This window comes from Schistocerca nitens, chromosome 1 (genome assembly GCF_023898315.1).
Source record: "Schistocerca nitens isolate TAMUIC-IGC-003100 chromosome 1, iqSchNite1.1, whole genome shotgun sequence".
In the NCBI taxonomy this organism is placed as follows: domain Eukaryota; kingdom Metazoa; phylum Arthropoda; class Insecta; order Orthoptera; family Acrididae; genus Schistocerca; species Schistocerca nitens.
In genome coordinates, this window is record NC_064614.1 from 1,216,404,553 (window position 1) to 1,216,430,138 (window position 25,586).

Sequence of the window (25,586 nt, forward strand, 5' to 3'; positions counted from 1 at the left end):
TTTTGTATACATACCCTCTAAACTGACTCATTCCACATCACTTGATAAAAGAACCTTTCAGACGATCTATGGAAAATGTAACTAACTAACCACTGTGTGAGGAGGATGTTTTGCATTTTTATCATCCACTATGGATCCTTGCCCCTTCCATCTGTGCCAATATAGAAAAGTTTCACTACCTCTAACCAAAGCACAGTCCCACATTCAGTTCCTGCATTGTTGCACAGCTCATGGAATCTCTTAAGATGGCCTGACCACCAAAGATGGGATCTTCGGCTGCAACCCGTCTTTCCACAATGATCTCTGTGAGCTCAAATTTTGTTGGTCCACAGCATTTACTGATCTGCTCCTGCAATACCGTATAAATCAGCCCCCATGCATTACCTTCTCTCTGTTATCTGTAAAGTTCTCTTTTCCAGAGTCCTTACCTTTTGCTCCACTTCCAAATTCAGTCAGGCTTGTTGAAGACATTCTGTCCTTTTCATGGAACCTACAGTTTTTATGACGAACTCTACCAGTTAGACTCAACCCAAAACCAATATAGAACTTTGCCTGACTCAGTTTTACACCTCCGACAAACTGTGGTTCAGCCCTACTACTCCTTTTCAACTTTGCCTCGCTCTTTTACTCCAAATCCCTCAACATGGAGACGAACCTCACATCCGCTGAAAGACCTGCAGTCCACCACCTAAAAGCTTAAACTGACTTAAAACTGTACCTGCTGACAAAGGCTCCACCATTGTGGTTATGAATCACAGGAATTATGTGGTGGAAGAACTCCGCCAGCTGTCAGATTCGTCCACCTACAAACACTGCCGTGGTGACCCCATTCCAGAAATCCATCTTTATCTCATTCCTCCTCAGGTCTATAGGTACATCCTAGCACCTCTCCTCTGAGTCCATTTCTGTACCTTACTCCCATCATTCCCCACACTCCTACCTTCTACCTGTTTCCTAATGTTCATAAACCGAACCCCTAAGATGGCTAATTGTGGGTGGTTACTGTTCGCCCACAGAGAAAATCTCTGTTCTCATGGATGAACACCTTCAGCCTACTACCCCTAACCTAACCTAACCTAACCTAACCTCCTATACAAAAGATACCAACCATTTCATCCACCAACTGTATGCATTTCTTCTTTTTTTACCACTCGATGCCATACATATCACTCTTGATTCCACCTCTCTCCACACTATCATCTCCAATGTCCACACCTTTGCCGCTATTGAACTCTGCTTTTTCCAATGCCAGATTGACTACAAACCTACAATCTCATTCCTGGTCACCATGACCAGCCATATCCCAATACACAATTATTTCTCCTTTGAAGGCATCACCTACTAACAAATCCATGTTACAGCAATTGGCACGAGCATGGCACTGTCTTATGTGAACCTATTCATGGAACACGTAGAGGAAGCCTTTGTAACCACCTACTTAGTTTATATTCATTTGTGACATCTTGTTGATGTGGACTGAAGTTGAGGACCCTCTGTCCATATTCCTCTGGAACCTCAGCAACTTCTCCACCATTCCTTCTCAGCTCAACAAGCCACTTTAACAAGCCACTTTCCTCAGTGACAACATCCACCTCAAGGATGGCTACATCAGTACCTCTGTCCACATCAAACCTACCAATCACTAACAATACCTCAACTTCAACAGATGCCACCCGCTCCACACCAAGAAGTCACATCCATAAAGCATAGCCACTCGTCGATGTCGCATCTGTAGTGGTGACCAGTCACTCTTCAAATACTCCATGTGTCCAACTGAGGCCTTCACAAACTGAATTACTCTCTCAGCATTGTTCAGAAACAGATGTAACATGTCTCATCTCACCAGTCACCTATCATCCCCCACATTCCCACTGTCCGGCCACAAAGGAGCATTCCTGTTGTAACTCAGTGCCACTCAAACTTGAGCAGATAAAATACATTCTCTTTCAGGGTTTTGAGTACCTCCCATTGTTCCTTGAAATGAGAAAAATCCTTCTTATTATCCTCCCCACCACTCCCATAGTGGCAATCTACCACCCACCCAGCTTACATAATATTGTTATGCAGCCCTACTCCATCGCTGCTCCCATCCCTGTGCTTCATGCCTCATATCCCTGCAACAGACTTAGATACAAGACTTCTCCCTTACATTCTTCCACTACCACCTACTCCAATCCTGTCACAAGCATTTCCTATCCTATCAGAGCTGCTTGTGAAAGCAGCCATGTGATCTACCTACTTAGCTCTAACCACTTTGCTGTATTCTACATGTGCATGACAACTAACAAGCTTTCTGTCTGCATGAATGGCCAATGCTGGGCTGTGTCCAAGAGACGGCAGGACCACACAGTCGCTGAACATGCTGTCTAACATGATGTGCTTCACTTCAATAACTGCTTTGCAGCCTGTGCCATCAGGATTCTTCCCACCAACACCAGTTCTCTGAATTGCATAGGGGACAGAATTCTCTCTCCAACATATTCTTCGTTCCCGTAACACCTCATGCTTCAGCCTTCCCGAGTCCTTTTCCTCCACCACCTATCCTCTTCCATGCTCCCTCACTAAACACCTTCTATCATGCCAACACATGTACATAGTCCTTTCCCCTTTTCTACTGCTCTCGTCCTACTTTACACATTCACTCCCCCCTCCCCCAAACTCCATCCACAGCACAGCCTCCTGACGCTGCACCTAGCAGCCCTATCCTGTCCCCACCATACCCTTGCACGCTCCAAAAGGCTGCACTCACATCTTCCCCCGTACCTACCACACTATTCCTCTCCCTCTCATCTTTGCCTTGTTACCTCCACTACCCTCCCCAGTTAGACTGCTGTTCACGTCAGATGCAATCATGCCTTAGTTCATGGAGCCAGTGATCGTGTGTGTGTGTGTGTGTGTGTGTGTGTGTGTGTGTGTGTGTCTTCTACCTCTGAAGAAGAACTTTGTCCAACTGAACTACTTCAAGCATTCTTTTTCATTGTGCATGTGTATAGCTCAATGCTTCGTGCCTTCTCTATGTGGTGAGTAGCAATCCATCCTTTCCATATTGTTGTTATTCCATTGTGCACTTCCCATTTTTTATATTTTTTGTTAAATCACATGTGAGCAAGTATCTGAAAATAAATTAATATGCCATGTACAGTAGTTAGTTTCAGTTGACATAGTTGACGTTGACAGGAACTATTCTCTTATATGTGCAGCTGTCTGTATCTGTATATATGTGCTTCTCTCCTATGTAAAATGTGTGCATAACAGGTGCATTAGCAGAGAATGATAGATCAGTATATGAGCAAAATGTAATCATAAATAGTTATAAAATTATTTTGATAGTATAACTGACTAAAGCCATATTTGTTTTGTAATCTCGTACAGTTATTTTATTGTCTTTGATACCAATCTACAGCACAAATGTTGGTTAATAGCTGTAAACTTGGAATGCATTACTTATTGTTATTGTCTAAGTGTATGCTGGAGCTGCACTATTTTTAATACTTGGTGGTATTGTCATACATGGCACATTAACAGTGCTGACTTGTATGTACAGGGTAGAGCAAGTAAAAGTGGTCCAGAGAACAGAGTTCCAGGGTACCTACAAACACAACAGAGGAAAGGAAATATAGCAGTTGTTGAAAGTGACCACTATTCATCTCTTTGTACTTGTGGGCCGTGGTCAGCAAGTTGCTGAAGGCATATCAAAGGTGGACTGCTGGAATTGCTGCAGTTTGTTGCAATACACTTAGACTTGAGGGCTCCCCATACAAAATAAACACACACTGACAGCTCAGGTGACGTGGGTGGCCATCTAGGGTGGGCCACGGCCGGACTGACCTCAGCTAACAACTCTTGTCAGTTGTGAAGATTGTATAAATGTCCTCCAACATTCGGCTGGCTGTATGGGCAGTTGCTCCATCCTGTTGGAAGTAACTGTAGGTCTTTTCCTTCTACATTAATGCTGCCACAAATGGTTTCAAAATGTTGGAAATGTAATGCGCTGAACTGTGTCTGATGAATGAAGGTGGGACCAGTGATACAGCATGCAGATACTGCACACCAAACCCCTAAGCTTCTGACCATGCCATAGTGTTTTGTGGAAGTTAAGCAGATTCTAACACTGCACAAAACGTGATTCTGTGAGTTGACACAACCATTCGGGTGAAACCAGGCTTCATCAGACATAAAGAACAGATCCATGTACAAGCTATTCATTGTTATCTCAGTGGACAGCCACTCACAAAACTGGAGGAACTGAGGAGCATCTATTGGTTTTAAGACATAAACAACAGACTCTTCGAGGGATGCATATGCAGTCCCAGATGTAGTATTTGTCTGTGTGATCGATGTGATATGCTGGTTTCTTGTGACAGGTATTGACTTGATTTGGTAGGACTCTGTAGCATTTTTGATGAACTGCAGCTACATTGTGTGGTGCATGGGCGTGTCTTGGAATATTTTTTGACTTGTTTGAAAACAGATTCTGTCTGTCACCACTTTCAGACTAAGCTTTGCATGGCACTCTTTGCTGGCACTTTGACACCATTAAATTTCTCAGCAAACAAATGACCATGCTATTTCCATGATTTTTGTTGTCACATAACTTTTCTTAATGAACACCTGCTGCTTCACTGTGAGTACCATAATCCCATTTGCACTGCTCCACTCAGACTGACACAGCCCGCACTGCACTCTGAACTGGTGTGGACCACTTGGCATGCGTACATGTCGTGTGTACCTCACGGGATGTGGTTATATGCATACATTCTTATCCAATCGTATCCACTCATATGGGCCAGTTTTATTTGCCCAACACTATAGTAGTATAAGAGAAAGACAAGTGAAAGTAACAAAAATAAATCAGAGAAAGGAAAATATAATTAAAATAGGAAATGTAATGTGTTAAAGATAAAAAGAAAGTGAAAACCACAACAATAAAACACATATAGCAGAGAAGATAGTTTTGGATCAGATTTACACATGAGCATATTACAGAGTTCCTGCAAATTTTTGTACCAGACATTAGGGACATGATTCCTAGGATCAGAAACAGACAACATATTCATATGAACATTTGTCCTACAGATGGTTTGCCATGAGATGTGGGCAGTGTGCGTGTTGTATCATGAACTGCTACTGCAGCATACTACAGTGAAACATTTGTTGTAAAAAACAAATATGTTTGTGTATTAATATGCGTAAGTCATCTATGGTCATCCATGCTAACAGCGTATTGTTTCTTGGAGGGATGACACAGTTTTTCAGGAGAATGAGAACTGAGTGGTACAACAGGGCAGCTAGCTTGTCATGTGTTAGACCTTGACATTATTGAGGCCCAATTTGTCTTTAGTAATGGAATATTTGCACCAACAGTTGCCCCACCATGTAATTCATGGTTGGTAAGGCACACTATTCACAGTGGTTGTTTGGGTGCTCTAATGTGAAATTTTGACAGTGGAAACACATGGAAACTGGTGTATGTTGTTCCAGTTAATAACTTGAGTGATTTGCAGTAGGATATCCACAATATCTATGTAGCTGTTTAGCAGAACCTGGATATCGTCAATGGCATAACCAGTCCATGTTGAGACATCGCCACATATTCAATGCTATCTCCTGCAGTGTGACCACTGTACCTCCTGTTATATTTTAGCATGCAACTGAATAACAATATGTCATGTGATATATGTCAAAAGGAACGTTTTGTTTTGATCCTAGGATCCTGTGATACTTGTTAGAAATCTGTATAATACTGAAACTCTGCCTGTCAAATGATGACCTTGTTTGGGGGGAGTGATAGTTTCCAGCCGAACTTAGTATTAAAAGATCTGTCTTTTGCAAAACATGGTTACTTTCTTTCTTTCTTTCTTTCTTTATTTCCTTCCTTCCTTTTGTTTATGTGTGCACCCAAACATTTCAGCATTTATTTATTTATATACCTGTCCTCATAAATATCTGTCTATTTTCATTATTAATACATTTATATCATATGTTATTAGTCACTAGTGTCTATGCATATGTTTTGATGTTTTTAGTGTTTAGTTTCTAATACATATTTTTAATGTCTTAACCTATTGTGTAGCTCTTCAGAAGCAGACTGCCTGGAATGTCAAACCTGATTAGTGGATGTGATTAACTGCTGGGTAAATTGGAGTTCCCAATTAGTGTGCTTCCTCTGGTTTTCTCCGTAGTATCATAGGTGGGGCTGAATGAATATGTTGCTGACCAGAGGACAAGGAGTATGCAGTGCATTGGTATGTCATTAGATAAAAAAAAAGACAGTGAAAGGACTTCACCGCAGCTCAGTCCATTGTGCCTATGATAGAGAGAAGCACGAACAAGTAACTTTACAAGGCGCAGTCTCTCTAAACGTAAAACGGCATGTGCTTTCTTGAAAATGCTATTACATTTATAATCAAAAATTTATAACTATTAGATGTCAGCATATTTTCTGTGATAACAATGCCATGTTTTAGAGAGAGAATAATAGACTTCCTCAAATATTTCACCGTCCTGCTCTGTTGTGTACCATACTGTTATATTTTGGCTCAGGTACTTAGAAGACTTTGAGAAGAGAATACCCAGGGAAGAGATCCAACAGATTGAAACTGTAATTAAGAAACAACTTGCTGACAATGATGAAAAGTATGTGGCAACTATATGTGGAAGTTACAGGTAGAAACTTTTATGATATTTTACATAGGCGTTTAGCTTCTATATTAGACCCCTTATTCTCCTACATATTCTTTTCTATGCCTCTGTATATGTTTGTGGTTAAATATTTCAAATTTTGACTATGAAAACCCATTTATTTCAGGAGGGGAAAGGCAGATAGTGGAGACATTGATGTACTAGTGACTCATACTGACTACATGTACACCACCAGAGATAAGAGCCACAACAAATCAAAAGTGTTCAAAGATGTTGTTGCATCGCTGGAGAAATGTGGTCTCATTGTTGATACCATTTCACAAGGTGACAGTAAATTCATGGTGGGTACTCTACAGATATCTGTAAGTTGTTACAATTTTTTTCATATACAAGTTTTTGTCCTAAAAAGAAGCCTAGTTGTATTAAGTAAACAAAAAACTTTTTTAGCCTTGTTCCACAACTTTATTGTTACTGTCGACCTAGGCTTCTGGTTATAATCCCATTTCCTAGTAGTTATGTATTAGTACATGTGTATTATGTATTAAGAAATGGACTTATAGTATGTAACATATGTTGTAAAGTAATAATAAAGGTTGTGAAACAAGGCTAAAAAGGTATTTTGTTTAGTTAATACAATACAATGTTTGACCTAGAACCAAAAGTTGAATCAATTAAATTGTCTTCTTTAAGAAAAAAAATACATCATGGAATTGTGGTTTGATGCCATTAAGAAAATCCAGTAGTCTGCATGATAAAGAAAATGTTGCTGTTGAGATATTAATCCTTTATAGGCCTGAAGACATAACAGAGATGTTAAGTGTGGTAAGAGCAGCATGTGATAGGTGTAATATGCTGGATTGGAGGTACTAGCTAATATGGAATGATTATATTTGAAAGCCAGCACAAGTCACTCAAGAACTTTTGTATTGAATTACTACGAGAAACAGTTGCATTTCACAGATCGTAAGCTGAGCCACAAGGGATACATTGCAATGCAGTGTGCAATGTGCAGCAAGAACATTGTTGCCTGTAGGCCAACATTGCAACTATTGCTTGATTAAGGAATGTCAGCTGTGGAACTCTGTTGCACTCATTTGCTTAAAATATTTTCAGTGTTTTATTATTTGAGGCAGCTTGTCTTTTTAAACATTGTCATTGATAGTTTACCCCTAGTTTTACTCTTAATGCCATCCTTAAAAGCACATATTGCAGTTTGCAGAGTACAGGTGCCCATTGCTGTTTTGACGTATGGGATCTTTGTACAGCTTCATAAAAGAATGCAGTTGTGTATCTCACTTTTCATTATTCTGAGAAATGGTCAGAATTTTGATTAGTACCAGGAATTAACTATTTATCTCAATACAGCACTAAATATCATATGAGAAGCTTTTCTAATGGGTTAATGTTATGGATTTGAGAGAGGTTACAGAACACATAACAGAACTTATATGAGACAGTGCCTTCAATCATATTGGCAACAGTATCTTTCTCTTGTGAAAATCTCACAGTCAGCTCAACTGTCAGTATTTCTTAGGTTACATTATTAGCTAACTAATTTGGTCATCGTCTATACATGTCGTCCGCAACTCGTGGTCTAGTGGATAGCATTGCTACCTCTTGATCATGGGGTCCTGGGTTCGATTCCCGGCCAGGTTGGGGATTTTCTTTGCCCGGGGACTGGGTGTTTGTATTGTCCTCCTCATTTCATCATCATCGTCATCATCCTCATCATTTGTGACAGTGGCTGGCTTGCACTGTGAAAAAAATTTGACTGTGAAAAAACTTGTGACTTTCTATGGGCCATGATGACCATGCAGTTCATCTCCCCACAAATCAATCATCATCGTTATCATCATCATATTCTCTTGATTGACTGGCACAATGCGAGGTGACATTTTGTAGGCTCCCAAATGGACAGATTTGTCTGCCTGCTTCTTTGAGGTAAACTTTAAAAAGTGTAAGCAAATCACACTCATACCCTTTTTTTATCTGAAGAAACAACATACATACTGGAGTGGGGAGGGAGGGGGGGGGGGGGGAGGGAGAGAGAGAGAGAGAGAGAGAGAGAGAGAGAGAGAGAGAGAGAGAGAGAGAGAGACCCCCCCACACATCCATGCACACATTGTAAAAAAACAATGGGCTATTTCTACCTAAGAATATTGTGGTAAATCTTGAAATGACACTTAGTAAATATCATTTTCAAAACATGAAGCAAAATATTGGAGTGACTACATATTGTAAGGTGCAGTATGCATTTATTTAGTGCAGGATCAACCACACTGTGTGAAAACACACATTTTGCGACGTGTGTTTGCAGCTTTAGCGGCTATAAAGCTAAGTTCTGTCAAATTTTTTTGTGGACTTTATTCAAATATTAAATTTAGTATTTTTCAATTGTTCGTCCAAATGTTAGCAGTGTGTTTACATTTTGTGGCATGCAGTTGCAGCTGTAGCGGTTCTTAAGTTAATTTCTGACAAAGTTGTTTGTGCACTGTTATACTGTTATTAAATTTAGTAGATTTCAACAGTGTCTTGTGCTGTTTGTGTCAAAATAATAGTTTACCAAACTTTTGGAAATGTTCGCTTACTGTGTATTTAGAGTTTTCTGTGTGTTGAAGAATTTAGTAAATTTCGTGCAGCAGTTTTCAGCTGATGTTTCTTATTGTTTATAGTGAAATATTTCTGCAAAATTTTCATTCCCTGTTTTAACTTCTGTGAGTGTTCCAGTGGCTGCTTGGATTTTTGGTTTTAGCTAGTAACGTGTGAGGTTTTGTTAGTATTGATATTACTTGTGGTTGAATAGTATTAATGAAAGTTGTTGCTTTCTTAGTAGAGTGGGAAGTTTGAGACCACTATTGTTAGTTCTGTAAATAGTTCTGCTGGTGTAGTTGAAGTTAGGTAAAATAGACATTTAGTTTTTTTTCTGTAAATGTAAAATTTTACTGAAAGTGAGAAGTATGGGATTTGTTGTAGGTTTATGAGTAGTGGGTTACAGTGTGGGATTTGCTCAAAGTATTTTAATTGGGGGGGGGGGGGATGCATTGGGGAAGCCAGTGGGCATTCTAGCGAGATACTCTCTTGGGAATGCAGAATCTGTAGTAGAAATAAGTTGGTAGAGGAGCAGGAACATAAGATCTGCACCCTTCAGGTGCAGTTACAATACGCAAAGAAGGAACCAGATAGTTTGAGGAAGTTAAAGAATGCTGGAGAATGGGAATCGGCAGTTGGCAGGAAGGCAGCTAGGAGGAGGAGGTATTCAGACAGTTGTATTTTGTGTATCTGCAATAGATTTGACCAACTGTTAGAGTTGATTGGAGAGGAGCCTCTTGCAGCTGTAGGTGTAGGAAACATGCAGCAGTCCTCAGCAGCTGCAAAGTCACAGAAAGAAGAAGGTTCTGCTGCTAGGTAGTCCACATGGTAGAGGTGGGGCCAGCAGTTGCAGGAAGTGTTGGTGAGTGAGTACCAGGTCGCCAGCATTGTGAAGCCTAGTGCAGGGCTGGGTCAGGTGACTGACAGCATGCGAGAGTTATTGTAGGAATTTTGTGAAATAGTATCAGGTAGTGATTGTGGGAAGAGCTGGGAATAGTATTGATAGGGACAGGGAACATGATGTAAGTGGTGACCTGGTAAAGATAGCTACTCAAACTGGCAGTACAAATGTGCATTTCATGCAACTGTTTCAGCATCGCGAACGGCCTTATCTTAATGCGGCTGCTGGCGTGTTAACATGGGGCTGGAGAAGGCACTGATGGCAGAGGGCATGAGTCACAATGCAGTGGTGCCAGTTGAGTCTATCAGTAGACCAGGTTTCGCTAGGCATGTCCTGCACCTCAATAGGCGTGGGAAGGGAAGGCTGGCAAAGCTTATAGGTGACAGTGTAGTGGGCGGTGGTGGAATCACTCATTGGAAAATTCCTGTAGTAGTTGGTGTTAGAACTGCACGTCTTTTACATTGAAGTCAACTTTAGGTATACCTGCTTAAAGGCAGTCCTTCTAATTAAGGAATCACCTTCAGAGGAGGTCAGGTATCCTGGTAGAGAAGGAATTAGCATATTTCATCAAAATATAAGAGGTATTAGAGATGAAGTTAGTGAACTACTTATAGATGACATTATTGGTATATCAGAGCACTACTTAAATAATATGACAATTCAGAGTCTTCCTTTACCAGGATACAGATTAGCTGGCTGTTTTTCGAGGAGTTCTTTGCGGAGTGGGGGAGTGGCCATGTACATAAAAAACAGTATTCTGTTTGATTCCATAGACATATCACGGCACTGCACTGAACAAATATTTGAATGTTGTGCAGGGCAGTTGAGTTTAGTGAAATTAAACTTCTAATTGTTGTTGTTTATAGGTCCCCTAACTTTGACTTCAGAGCATTTCTGTTCAAGCTAGAGAGGGTTCTTGATTCACTTTATAGGAAGTACCAAAAATTTGTTATATGTGGTGACTTCATTATTGATCTCAGCTTTGCTCAGTCCTCCTCAGAAGTATCTGGTACGGCACAACATCCGTTTAGTATCCCAAAGTGGCACTTTTTGGTCAGCACGGTTCTCTTTATTTCAGCTGAATTGTGGTGTCAGCACTGTTTTCCCTTTGGTATTTGTTCATGGTATGAAGGATGTTCACAGATCTAATGGCTGTTTACACAAAAAGAGTCAGTCTAGCAGTCTATTGCCACAAGTCTTTAAAAATGAATGGGACTGACAGAAGAAAGTGATGAGAATTCTCGGTATGTATTATGCAGTCACATAATTGACATTATAGTACCATGCAGAAAGAATTTAAAGATTTAGTTAACAGTGAAAGAGCACAGATGGGATTCATTGTTCTTTACATCAGAAACCATTTGTCCTAAATTTGTGGGCATGTAGCACGTGAAGAAGTAGGTGGTACATGTAGTAAAATTTCCAAAGTCTCATGCATTATTCCTGTGAAATTGAAAGAAGAATATATAGACTTTTATAATAAATGATTGAAGTGATTTTACATATTTTCTGTAGCTGTATTATTTGACGTACTGCCACAGGGCTTTGCAAACAAATACAAAAACAAAAAATTTTTTTGTTTCCCTTCACATTTTACAAGTGCTCCGTAAGTGCCCCACCACTGATTCTGCAGATATCAAGTCGATAATCATGTTCTTCCCACAGTTGGCACAGCATGTTCCGATCAGTCGGTCCAAAAGTACGTTTGATGTGAACTCGCAATTGTGGTAGGTTCATTGGTAGAGGAGCCATAAGTACAGAATCTTTCATATAACTCCACACAAAAGACTCATATGAAGTTAGGACAGGAGAGTGTGAAGGATATGACTTAAATTGATGATCATCAACCCCACCGTGACCAAACCAGGGATGTCCTGAAGCCTTAAACTGCACATATCATCACCTAATGGAATTGGTAGTTGGTGGATCTTTGTTGAACTTCTTTCTGGAGTATCATTTCAATGTTATGGCAGACTGATGTGAATGCATTTCAAGCACAACAAATGGTTTCTCAGTGCCATCTTGCCTAACTGCTCACTGCTGCACTCTCATGACAGAAATCTGAAGTGCAGCTGCAGTAGTACCAAACTTCTTGTGTTCTTCTATGGCAGGCTGTTCCAGCTCGTCGGCTCTGTTGTGAGCCGCAGAGCGCTCCCTGCTCCAGGGAGCCGTGTTGCTCGCTGTGACCATTCAAGTGGGCCGGCACGCCGGTGCGTGGCACAGCTGGCTGAGGCAGGTGGCAAGGCAAGCTTTTTGATGTGCCAGCTGCGTCTTACAATATCGACAACCTCATACTCTTAGCTGCTAAGACATGGTGACATGCTACACCAGGAAATACGATGTTCAGGAAATAAATAAGAAACAACTGTTTTACAAGAAATTGCATACTAAATTTATTGGGCCTCTGTAGCTTGACATTTTCTTTTCATTACAAGATCGGAAATATCAGGCGTCAAAGTGTTCGCAGCATTAATGCGGAGGATGGCCTTCATTGTTGCATCCTGAAGAAACGATCATTCCGTACTTTTACTCTTTTTCATTGCTGAGAAAAGCTGCTCACAACAATACGTAGATCTAAACATGCACATGATCTGAGTGGCATTGTTGTGAAGCTTGGGAAATGTTTTTTGCTGTAATGAACGATACCATCGTGACAAATCCAACGTGTTGTAGTACATCTCTTTCAACAAAGTTGAATTTTGCAAATCAGTAATGTCCAATTGAAGTGACGATGACAAGTCATCGGGGGAAACTGAAAAAGGAGTGCTGAACACCTTAAGTTCCATTTCCAAATTAGTGAGGTCTCGGAATTGTGTTCCAAACGATGTGATGAGCTGCTTTAACTTTCCTTGGTAATCGCCCAAAGTACTACCTTCAGGTAGTTTTAAAGAAGCAGGACGATTGAACATCTGCCTCTCAAATAAACGGAACTTATCCATGAACGCTTTGATCTGGTCGTGCATGTCAACAATTAGCTGCCCTTTGCCGTGCAATGACAGATTTAAATTATTCAGATGCGTAGTTATGTCAGCTAGGAACGCCAGGTGTGATATCCATTTTATATCTTTTAGAGAACGCATTTCTTCCCTTTTCATTTTGAGAAAAAGGGATATTTCCTCACGAATGCAAAGAAAACATCAAGAACTTTTCCCCAACTCAGCTGACGAACTGTACTGTGGTAAGGTATATCCCCATACTCCGCTTCCATATCTTTCAGGAATCCTTTGAATTGGCGATGACCCATACCATGACACCACACAAAATCCACAAACTTTACATCTTTCATTACTCCACTTAGTCATGACTGTCATTGAACACAGATTATTGCGTCAGTTGTGGCTGCATGTGGCCAGGGGGCAGTGAGTTAGCGTTCCCCCTCCATGCGGGCTCCGAGCTGCCGCAGTGAGCGTTCCGGCTCCGTGGAGCTTGGTTGGAACAGCCTGTTCTATGGGGAGTGTTGAGTTTTCTAATAATATGTAAGATAATGTTGTTCTTGTTGTGGTCTTCAGTCCTGAGACTGGTTTGATGCAGCTCTCCATGCTATTCTATCCTGTGCAAGCTTCTTCATCTCCCAGTACCTACTGCAACCTACATCCTTCTCAATCTGCTTAGTGTATTGATCTCTTGGTCTCCCTCTACGATTTTTACCCTCCACACTGCCCTCCAATGCTAAATTTGTGATCCCTTGATGCCTCAAAACATGTCCTACCAACCGATCCCTTCTTCTAGTCAAGTTGTGCCACAAGCTCCTCTTCTCCCCAATTGTATTCAATACCTCCTCATTAGTTATGTGATCTACCCACCTTATCTTCAGCATTCTTCTGTAGCACCACATTTCGAAAGCTTCTATTCTCTTCCTGTCCAAACTGGTTATCGTCCATGTTTCACTTCCATACATGGCTACACTCCATACAAATACTTTCAGAAACGACTTCCTGACACTTAAATCTATACTGGATGTTAACAAATTTCTCTTCTTCAGAAACGATTTCCTTGCCATTGCCAGTGTACATTTTATATCCTCTCTACTTCGACCATCATCAGTTATTTTACTGCCTAAATAGCAAAACTCCTTTACTACTTTAAGTGTCTCATTTCCTAATCTAATCCCCTCAGCATCACCCGATTTAATTTGACTACATTCCATTATCCTCGTTTTGCTTTTGTTGATGTTCATCTTATATCCTCCTTTCAAGACACTGTCCATTCCGTTCAACTGCTTTTCCAAGTCCTTTGCTGTCTCTGACAGAATTACAATGTCATCGGCGAACCTCAAAGTTTTTACTTCTTCTCCATGAATTTTAATACCTACTCCGAATTTTTCTTTTGTTTCCTTTACTGCTTGCTCAATATACAGATTGAATAACATCGGGGAGAGGCTACAACCCTGTCTCACTCCTTTCCCAACCACTGCTTCCCTTTCATGCCCCTCGACTCTTATAACTGCCATCTGGTTTCTGTACAAATTGTAAATAGCCTTTCGCTCCCTGTATTTTACCCCAGCAACCTTCAGAATTTGAAAGAGAGTATTCCAGTTAACGTTGTCAAAAGCTTTCTCTAAGTCTACAAATGCCAGAAACATAGGTTTGCCTTTTCTTAATCTTTCTTCTAAGATAAGTCGTAAGGTCAGTATTGCCTCACGTGTTCCAACATTTCTACGGAATCCAAACTGATCTTCCCCGAGGTCCGCTTCTACCAGTTTTTCCATTCGTCTGTAAAGAATTCGTGTTAGTATTTTGCAGCTGTGACTTATTAAACTGATAGTTCAGTAATTTTCACATCTGTCAACACCTGCTTTCTTTGGTATTGGAATTATTATATTCTTCTTGAAGTCTGTGGGTATTTCGCCTGTCTCATACATCTTGCTCACCAGATGGTAGAGTTTTGTCATGACTGGCTCTCCCAAGGCCATCAGTAGTTCTAATGGAATGTTGTCTACTCCCGGGGCCTTGTTTCGACTCAGGTCTTTCAGTGCTCTGTCAAACTCTTCACGCAGTATCTTATCTCCCATTTCATCTTCATCTACATCCTCTTCCATTTCCATAATATTGTCCTCAAGTACATCGCCCTTGTATAAACCCTCTATATACTCCTTCCACCTTTCTGCCTTCCCTTCTTTGCTAAGAACTGGGTTGCCATCTGAGCTCTTGATATTCATACAAGTGGTTCTCTTCTCTCCAAAGGTCTCTTTAATTTTCCTGTAGGCAGTATCTATCTTACCCCTAGTGAGACAAGCCGCTACATCCTTACATTTGTCCTCTAGCCATCCCTGCTTAGCCATTTTGCACTTCCTGTCGATCTCATTTTTGAGACGTTTGTATTCCTTTTTGCCTGCTTCATTTACTGCATTTTTATATTTTCTACTTTCATCAATTAAATTCAATATTTCTTCTGTTACCCAAGGATTTCTATTAGCCCTCGTCTTTTTACCTACTTGATCCTCTGCTGCCTTCACTACTTCATCCCTCAGAGCTACCCATTCTTCTTCTACTGTATTTCTTTCCCCCATTCCTGTCAATTGTTCCCTTATGCTCTACCTGAAACTCTCTACAACCTCTGGTTCTTTCAGTTTATCCAGGTCCCGTCTCCTTAAATTCCCACCTTTTTGCAGTTTCTTCAGTTTCAATCTGCAGTTCATAACCAATAGATTGTGGTCAGAATCCACATCTGCCCCTGGAAATGTCTTACAATTTACAACCTGGTTCCTAAATCTCTGTCTTACCATTATATAATCTATCTGATACCTTTTAGTATCTTCAGGATTCTTCCAGGTATACAACCTTCTTTTATGATTCTTGAACCAAGTGTTAGCTATGATTAAGTTGTGCTCTGTGCAAAATTCATTTCTTCCCCCCAATCCATATTCACCTACTATGTTTCCTTCTCTCCCTTTTCCTACTGACGAATTCCAGTCACCCATGACTATTAAATTTTCGTCTCCCTTCACTACCTGAATAATTTCATTTATCTCGTCATACATTTCATCAATTTCTTCATCATCTGCAGAGCTAGTTGGCATATAAACTTGTACTACTGTAGTAGGCATGGGCTTTGTGTCTATCTTGGCCACAATAATTTGTTCACTATGCTGTTTGTAGTAGCTAACCCGCACTCCTATTTTTTTATTCATTATTAAACCTACTCCTGCATTACCCCTATTTGATTTTGTATTTATAACCCTGTAATCACCTGACCAAAAGTCTTGTTCCTCCTGCCACCGAACTTCACTAATTCCAACTATATCTAACTTTAACCTATCCATTTCCCTTTCTAAATTTTCTAACCTACCTGCCCGATTAAGGGATCTGACATTCCACGCTCCGATCCGTAGAATGCCAGTTTTCTTTCTCCTGATAACGACGTCTTCCTGAGTAGTCCCCGCCCGGAGATCCGAATGGGGGACTATTTTACCTCCGGTATATTTTACCCAAGAGGACGCCATCATCATTTAATCATACAGTAAAGTTGCATGTCCTCGGGAAAAATTACGGCTGTAGTTTCCCCTTGCTTTCAGCCGTTCGCAGTACCAGCACAGCAAGGCCGTTTTGGTTAATGTTGCAAGGCCAGATCAGTCAATCATCCAGACTGTTGCCCCTGCAACTACTGAAAAGGCTGCTGCCCCTCTTCAGGAACCACATGTTTGTCTGGCCTCTCAACAGATACCCCTCCGTTGTGGTTGCACCTACGGTACGGCCATCTGTATCGCTGAGGCACACAAGCCTCCCCACCAACGGCAAGGTCCATGGTTCATGGGGGAAGTAAGATAATGTAACAACAGTGAATTTATGAAACCACTTCAGTCATTTGTGATAATCCTGTATTACTGCAGAGTATGTTGGCTAAGTCAAAGGGGATGATTTCAAACCCACTATTGAATTTGTGAAGGAAAAAGAAGTGCAGGAACGAAAATTAGAACATTCAGAATGGATTGAAGAGCTTGCATTCTAAGCGGGCATGACTGCACACTGCCCATAGTAAGACATTGCAAGGTGAGAAACAACTTATTTCTGATTTGATGGGATGCATTTAAAAAGAAAATCACATTGTATAATGGACAAATTCTGACAAACACAGACCAGTTCGTAGGTTCACTAGCATCAAAGAAGATGTGAGGTTGGAAGAATTCATTGTAGCCTTGGAAGAATTACAAGGATTAGTTTTTTAAATGTTTTGAGGATACTGCAATTCTTACATCTGTCTTCGGGTTGTTTTCGAAACCGTTTGCCATTTCAGGGCCCTGTGCATGTGCAGATTGATGTGCAGTGTAGTTCCTGCTTTAAAGATAAATACTTTTACATTAAAACTGTACAGGATAACTACTTTGTTTCCACATCCTCATAGTTAGGTGGCAAACATGCTTTAATATTTGTGTCAACATATATGTGTGAAAGGCTTTTTTTTTATTATGAAACCAAATAAGTCACGACTGTGTGGCAACCTGAGTGCGAAAATCTGTGAAATGTCTGTGTGTGTACATATTCCAACAATTAGTACCAGCTGAAAATTATATTATTTCTTCAGTGCACCAAAAATAATTAAATAATAGTGAAAATTTGTTTTGTTTGTGTTTTATGTTGTTGGCAAATATGAAACCAAGTGGTATTCAGTGTGAGTGTATTGCCCTCTAAATACAGTTTCTCCCATTCCCCCCTCATCCCACTTAGAAAGCATGCCGTGTTAGTGGAGAAAGTGTGCAGCCAGGCTAAGTGCTGTTGTGATATATAGCAAGGGCAAGGCTCACACGGCAAATTATCAGCTGCTGCTGGTGTAGTGAGTATGTTAGTTATTTTTGAAGTGTCGGCAGAAGTGCCAACACCGTGTTGTTTGAGGAAGCCGAAATGCACACTATAAGCTCACGCAGGATGGCGTGAGGTCTGAAACAGGACACGTAATGAATGCTATAAAGAAAAGTATGTAGCTTCTGGAATACTTAACTTTAATCCACAATTGGTGAACATTGGTCTTGTTACTGTACATGCTTCATTAGATACATAGCAAAGGATAAATGGCGCCTTGCTAGGTCGTAGCAATTGACTTAGCTGAAGGCTATGCTAACTATCGTCTCGGCAAATGAGAGTGTATTTGTCAGTGTGGCGTCGCTAGCAAAGTCGGCTGTACAACTGGGGCGAGTGGTAGTAAGTCTCTCTAGACCTGCCGTGTGGCGGCGCTCGGTCTGCAATTACTGACAGTGGCGACCCGCGGGTCCGACGTATACTAATGGACCGCGGCCGATTTAAAAGCTACCACCTAGCAAGTGTGGTGTCTGGCGGTGACACCACAATTTTTGTGCAACGCCTGCTCTGCAGCACTGCAGCAGGGACGATACAGACATGGTTTTGAATGTGTGTAGTTTTGTTAAATAACTCTGTGGAAAGGTGTTATCCAAAAGCATAGCAATGATTTCTTCCTGTTTTATGTGCTTGATGACCATTCAGTGTCACAGCCAAACAGTGAGTGGTCACCTGTAGCTCCCTATTTTCATTTTATATGTTAGTGCATTTTAGCTTCAGTGAGATCTCTGAAGCCATTTAATAAAATACCCGAACCCCAACACCATACTGCCTATAAAATCCTCTTAAGTGCTGAAAGGTTTCATACTGTCTCAAAGGCAACAGTCCTGCTCCCTACTGCCCACTCCTTCGCAATAATCATCCTTTGCCTGACAATTTAAGCATCATATCTCTTCACTATCCTTACAATTGCTGTTTACCCCTAGTTTGATTGTGCCTTATTTCCAACTGACTGCACTAATAAATTGACTTTTGGTGTGAAATTCACCATTGGGAGGTTGACGAACCACAACGTCTCTGATCAGCAATTCTGCATATGATGCCTTCCACTCATAACAAGCAGAATTATATATGTGACTGAGGTCCTGGAGGTTGGCAATCCATCATGCATGTGATTAACTGATTTCTGTAGCACATGAGTTAAAGTGCGGTTGAGCTGTCACAATGTGAGTTTGCTAACCATACGATTGAATCAACATTTTACCAAGATACCTGAATTTAGAGTGGCCTTAGTTTCTGGATCACTTTGTATGACTGACTACACCATGACAGTGATAGAGTATTCTTAGAGATAGTACCAATAACCTAATTAACGTTGAAGGAAATTGCGTAAATATGTATCCCAAGTCCCCTTAGACTCATCAAAACTGTTGAACAATGTATATGGAGTGCAGATGCCAAATCCTTTTGTTGAACCATTTGTTGCTGTATGTCTTTTGTCACTGTAATTGCTGGTGGGACAAGAGCATTTGTTGCTGTTATAGCTTCTGTTGTACCCACTGGTGCAATAACTACCACTGAAGATGACACTGCTGTTATTGCATCACTAGTGCCACTGATTGAGAAATTTTTGTCCATAATGCAAGCAGGTTACAGTCCGTTGCATCAAACGTCTGTGTCTCTGCAGTTACACCAAATCCCCGTATGTAGAAAATGACACTTCAGACTGCAGCACACTTAAAACTAAGTCCAAGTCCCAACTTTCAAAGAAAGTGTGAGATTGCCATAGCTGTTGCGAGCTGCGCTGACCAGTATCATCTGATGTGAAATCCAAATACATAAGCACGATGTTCGTCAGCAGATAGTTATGGCCAAAACTATTAACTTCATAAATGGTAATGATTTGACCAGCAATGGTGCATAGGTATTTAACAGAATTGGACTGTCCATTTCACATGCTTGTTGAGGTCCTGGCAGGTGTAACTGGTACTACCAATACGAGTCGAAACTCATTTTTATTTATCTGTCTATTTTGTTTCGAGTTGTAAAAGTACCGTAGAGTATTTTAAGTTAGTGTCAGTAGTGGTAGTTTTCCTAGTAGCTTTAGTCAGTTAAGATTATAATTGCGTTACCCTGACATCAGGTGTGTTGCGTCCCTAGCAGGCGGTATCTCATTTTGATCACTTTGTCCGCATATGCGATAAGTATCTTACTAGATACCCCGAGTAACTGGGCACTTGCCTTCAGATGCCACGCCTAGAGGTCACTAAGATTTTATGAAGCATCTCTGGAGGTAGCAGGTGTAGTAAGTTTTCAATTTGTCTGTCACAGCTTTCAATATGACATTTGAAGGTTGCCAAAAAGATATACTTCAGTAACTTCTCAATTTTTCAAAGAGGAAAAAAACCATGTAGTGCCTGATCAGGAGAATGTAGAGGTTAAGATACTACAGAAGTGCTGATTTTCACTTAAAAGGAAATAATGGTGTATTGTGTGCAAGCGGTTTTATTGGTGCATTCCACACTCAAAGAACTCATTTCCTGTCTTGGAAGACATTCTTGGTAAAACTGCTAGTCATGACTTTGCTCCAAAAGAATCAAATCTTAATGAATAATGCTTTGCATATCTCAAGGTAAATTAGTAGTTTTTGATTTTGGGTTAGATCATCATTGTTTTCAAAAGATGTTTGTAGCTGGAAATAAGATACTCTTCACTTTGACATCTAGTCCTAGTTTACACTCAGACACATGTAATTTAATTTTTGCAGTAGCTGGATGTATACTACTGTTGACTGTAGCAACTTGGTACAATTTACACTCACACAGATGTAATTTAATTTTTACAGTACCCTTCATCAATTCCGAAGGACTCCAGAAGATTGGAACCAAGTTAGGTGGTGCAGTTTTAAAGAACAGGGCATACGTTTGGGAAGATTGGGTTCAGATTCCTGTCTGGTTATCCAGATTTAGGTATTCTGTAGTCTCCCTAAATTAATTGAGCAGAATACTGTGATGGTTCCTCTGAGAAGGAGATGACCAGTTACCACCTCCAATTTAAGCTTGTGTTCCATCCCTGAGGATCTTCTCATCATCAGAACATTGGATCCTAATATTGCTTTTTCCCCCAATACATTTCACCCAGCTTTCTGATCTTCTTTTTGCTGTACTCTGCAAGCCATCATATGGTGTGTGATAAATTGTCCCTCTTAATGACCTCCCCACAAACTTTTTACGTACTCACTAATTTTGACTTACGGCTGATGGAGAGATGAGTCTAATCCAGGAGGGTTGTCTTTCTTATTAGATTGTATCTTCAACTTTCCCACAGTTCTCTAAAAGGAACTCCTTGCATTCTCGTCCAGCAGAGATAGAATATCTACATATCTACTGCTTTTTGATGAGGATGTCAATGTGACCATCATAGGCGTATTGCTGGGAGTCGAGTCAGAAGAGGCCATTGCAGATGCTGACTGTGCTGTGGAACCCTGTGCCATCAAACAGCCTATAAAGTCCACCACAATGTATGTCAGAGCAGATAACTCAGCTATATGAAGTTGAGTACTGATGACCTCACTGTGTAGTTGAATTTCTCTTTGGACAGCTTGTACTCTACTGTTGACTGATTTTGCTGTGTTTACAAATGGTTAGCTCTCTACTTCTCCTGTGACATCACTCAACCCCATCTACAGGCAGTTATGAACTCCAGATGTAACCTGTATGTTTTCCAGCTAATCCACCACAGTTTAGTGGTAGTGGCCTCTAACACGAACACCAGTTCACAGGACTCACATTCTGTTGATTGTACACTAGAACCTGAGCACCACATTGACAAACTTTTGTTTGGTTTGTCTAGGATACGGTGTTTGTTTTAATCTCGTGGGACACAGAAAACCTTCGCTATCTTGAAATGTGAGCTACCAATGAAAGTGTATCCATGTAATCTTGCCAAATACTCAGTCATTTCTCTTGTATTTTCACAAAGTGTAAAAAGACACTTTGGCACACTGTGTGGTCCAACTTTATTTGATTAATTTTAGTGATGTATTACAAAACTGAAACATTAGGCAACATTACACAGTGATAATAGGGAAGTCCTGTGTGCTCTGGCTGTTGAACAGATCTTTTCCTCTGCAGGAAGGAAGTTCGTGCCAATGAGCTCAAACTTACCATACTGTGCAGTGCACAAGCATTTTCATGGTAATTTAAATGTCTTCTGTATGTGCAGTTGTCCACTGTAGGTGATGTCTGCAGGTAGTGTATAGCATTGTATTGTGTTTGTGTTGTTTGTGAGGGTGATGAGGGAAGGGGTCTTCAGTCCGAAGACTGGTTTGATGCAGCTCTCTATGCTGCTCCATCTTGTGCAAGCCCCTTCATCTCTGAGTAACTACTGCAACCTCAATCCTTCTGAATCTGCTTACTGTATTCATCTCTCACTCTCCATCTACAATTTTTACCCCATAAACCTCCCTCCAGTGCTAAATGGCAATCCTGTGATGTCTCAGAATGTGCCCTACCAACCAATCCCTTCTTCTAGTCAGGTTGTGCCACAGATGCCTTTTCTCCCCAATTCTATTCAGTACCTCCCCATTAGTTTTGTGATCCATCCATTTCATCTCCAGCATTCTTCTGTAGCACCACATTTCAAAAGCTTCTATTCTCTTCTTGTCTAAACTATTTATTGTCCACGTTTAACTTCCATATGTGGCTACACTCCGAATAAATACTTTCAAAAAACACTTCCTTATACTTAAATCTATACTCGATGTTAACAAATTTCACTTCTTCAGAAACACTTTTCTTGCCATTGCCAGTCTACATTTTACGTCCTTTCTACTTTGACCACTTTGCTTCCCAAATAACAAAATTCATCTACTACTTTAAGTGTCGCATTTCCTAATCTAATTCCTTCAGCATCACTTGATTTAATTCTACTTCATTCCATTATCTTGGTTTTGCTTTAGTTGATGTTCATCTCATGCCCTCCTTTCAAGACACTGTCCATTCCTTTATTTCTTCTCTCTGGACTTTAATTCCTACTCTAATTTTTCTATGGTTTCCTTTACTGCTTGCTCAGTATACAGATTGAATAATGCCAGAGATAGGCTACAACCCCATCTCACTCCCTCCTCAACCAGTGCTTGCCTTTCATGCTACTTAACTGTTATAATTGCCATCTGGTTACTGTGCAAATTGTAAATAGCCTTTTGCTCCCTGTATTTTTCTCCTGCCTCCTTTAGAATTTGAAAGAGAGTGTTCCAGTCAACATTGTCAAAAGCTTTCTCTAAGTCTATAAATGCTAAAAACATAGGTTTGCCTTTCCTTTACCTATCGTCTATGAGAAGTTGTAGGGTCAGTATTGCCTTGTGTATTCCTACATTTCTCCAGAATCCGAACTGATCTTCCTCAGGATCAGCTTCTACCAGTTTTGCCATTCTTCTGTGCAGAATTCATGTTAGTATTTTGCAACAGTGACTTATGAAACTGATAGTTTGATAATTTTCACACTTGTCAGCACCTTCTTTCTTTGGAGTTGGAATTATTATATTCTTCTTGAAGTCTGAGGGTATTTCGCCTACCTCATACATCTTGCTTCACCAGATGGAGGAGTTTTGTCATGGCTGGCTCTCCCAAGGCTATTAGTAATTCTAATGCAATGTTAACTACTCCCAGGGCCTTGTTTTGACGTAGGTCTTTCAGTGCTTGGTCAAACTCTTCATTCAATATCATATCTCATATCCCATCTTCATCTACATCCTCTTCCATTTCCATTATCTTGCCTCAAGTACATCACCCTTGTATAGCTCCCTATATATTCCTTCCACCTCTCTGCTTTCCCTTTTTTGCTTTAGCACTGGTTTTTGATCTGAGATCTCGATATTCATACGGATGGTTCTCTTTCCTCCAAAGGTCCCTTTAATTTCGTTGTAGGCTGCATCTATTTCCCCCTAGTGATGTATGCTTTTAAATCCTTACATTTGTCATCTAGCTGAGCCTGCTTAGCCATTTTGCACTAGTTGTTATTCTCATTTTTTAGATGTTTGTATTCTCTTTCATCTGCTTCATTTACTGGATTTTTACATTTTCTCCTTTCATCAATTAAATTCAGTATCTCTTGTGTTACCCAAGGATTTTTACTAAGCCTTGTCTTTTTATGTACTTGATCCTCTGTTGCCTTCCATATTTCATCTCTCAAAACTACCCATTCTTCTTCTAATGTATTCTTTTCCGTTGTTCTTGCCAATCGTTCCCTAATGCTCCCTCTGAAACACTCTAGAACCTATGGTTTTTTCAATTTTGTCCAGGTCCAATTTCCTTAAATTCCTACTTTTTTGCAGTTTCTTCAGTTTTAATCTTCAGTTCATGACCATTAAATTGTGGTGAGAGTCTATATCTGCCCCTGAAAATGTTGTACAATTTAAAATATGGTCCAAAATCACTGTCATACCATTATGTAATCAATTTGAAACCTTACAGAGTCTCCAGGTCTCTTCCACGTATACAACCTTCTTTCATGATTCTTAAACCAATTGTGAGCTATGATTAAATTATGCTCTGTGCTAAATTACCATATTTACTCGAATCTAAGCCGTACTTTGTTTCCGGTTTTTGTAATCCAAAAAGCCGCCTGCGGCTTAGAATCGAGTGCAAAGCAAGCGGAAGTTCTCAAAAATGTTGGTAGGTGCCGCCACAACTAACTTCTACCGTCGAATATATGTAGCGCTACACAGACATGCTTTGTAGGCACAAAGATAAATACTGGCGCCAAAACCTCTGCGTCAGTAGATAAATTAAAAAAAGGTGGAAGACAAGCTTTTTTTTCTCCGCCCCGAGTTTCGGCCACTGCATTTTCATACATTATCCAACGAAATAAATACAAATTCCGTATTGTTCATCTTTGAATGTAGCAGAATTTCAATGTACTACGAAAATCCGACTGTCAAGACTGTTTGGGATGTTTGTCAATATGGCCAACTCTATTTTCTGAATTTTTTCCTACCTGTGAGAAGAGATGGTTGCTAATAGGAACCTGATGAAATGTGAATCGCATGCAGTATTCTCTTCACCATAAGAATAATACAAATATCAACATTTTGCCATGTATTCTTTCGTGTTTGCTGCTCATCTCATTTAAATCCTGTCTGCCTAATAAACTACGAAACTAGAGTGAGACAGCAGCAAACGCGGAAGAATATACGTATCGTGTTATATTTATATTCGCATTATTCTTATGCCTAATAGTGATACAGTCAGAAATGAAGCACAGCAACTGACTAGATTTTTAATTCTGAGATGACTCTAATTTCTGTGCAGAATTTGATGTACTAAAGAAGCGACCGCAAAGATTTTCAAACGGAGAAACATTTTCGCCTAACTCTCGTTCAGAACATGTTCTATCATACGCAGTCTATTATTTGGTTCTTGTTGATCATTATCAAAGAAAGCAGCAGTGTAAGTAACAACAAATAGCAGTCTCTTGCCATTGTTTCGCTAATGAGACGATTCCACTCTCTTTTTTTTTTTTTTTTTAATTGTAAGCGGCGGTAGTGTGCACAAAAGCAAGCCATGCCGCGAGCAGCGACAGGCCGTAAACACGCACTATCAGAATGCGACAAACAATGCATGGCACAGTACAGTAATGCATTTTCAACTTAGAGTGACGTAAACACCTATAACAAAGAAAACGGCACTTATCAGATCAAAGCAAAATAAGCAATTGATTCAAAC

General features: G+C 40.3%; 1 protein-coding gene across 1 annotated transcript in view; it reads left to right on the plus strand.

Moving 5' to 3' along the window:
• Window positions 1–25,586, plus strand: part of LOC126201311 (DNA polymerase beta-like) — a 61,700-nt gene that overhangs the window by 25,570 nt on the left and 10,544 nt on the right. Inside the window, exons 4-5 of the mRNA XM_049936775.1 lie at window positions 6,544–6,666; window positions 6,809–6,983. Coding sequence (XP_049792732.1) covers window positions 6,544–6,666; window positions 6,809–6,983 — 298 coding nt within the window. The remainder of the gene's footprint in view (window positions 1–6,543; window positions 6,667–6,808; window positions 6,984–25,586) is intronic.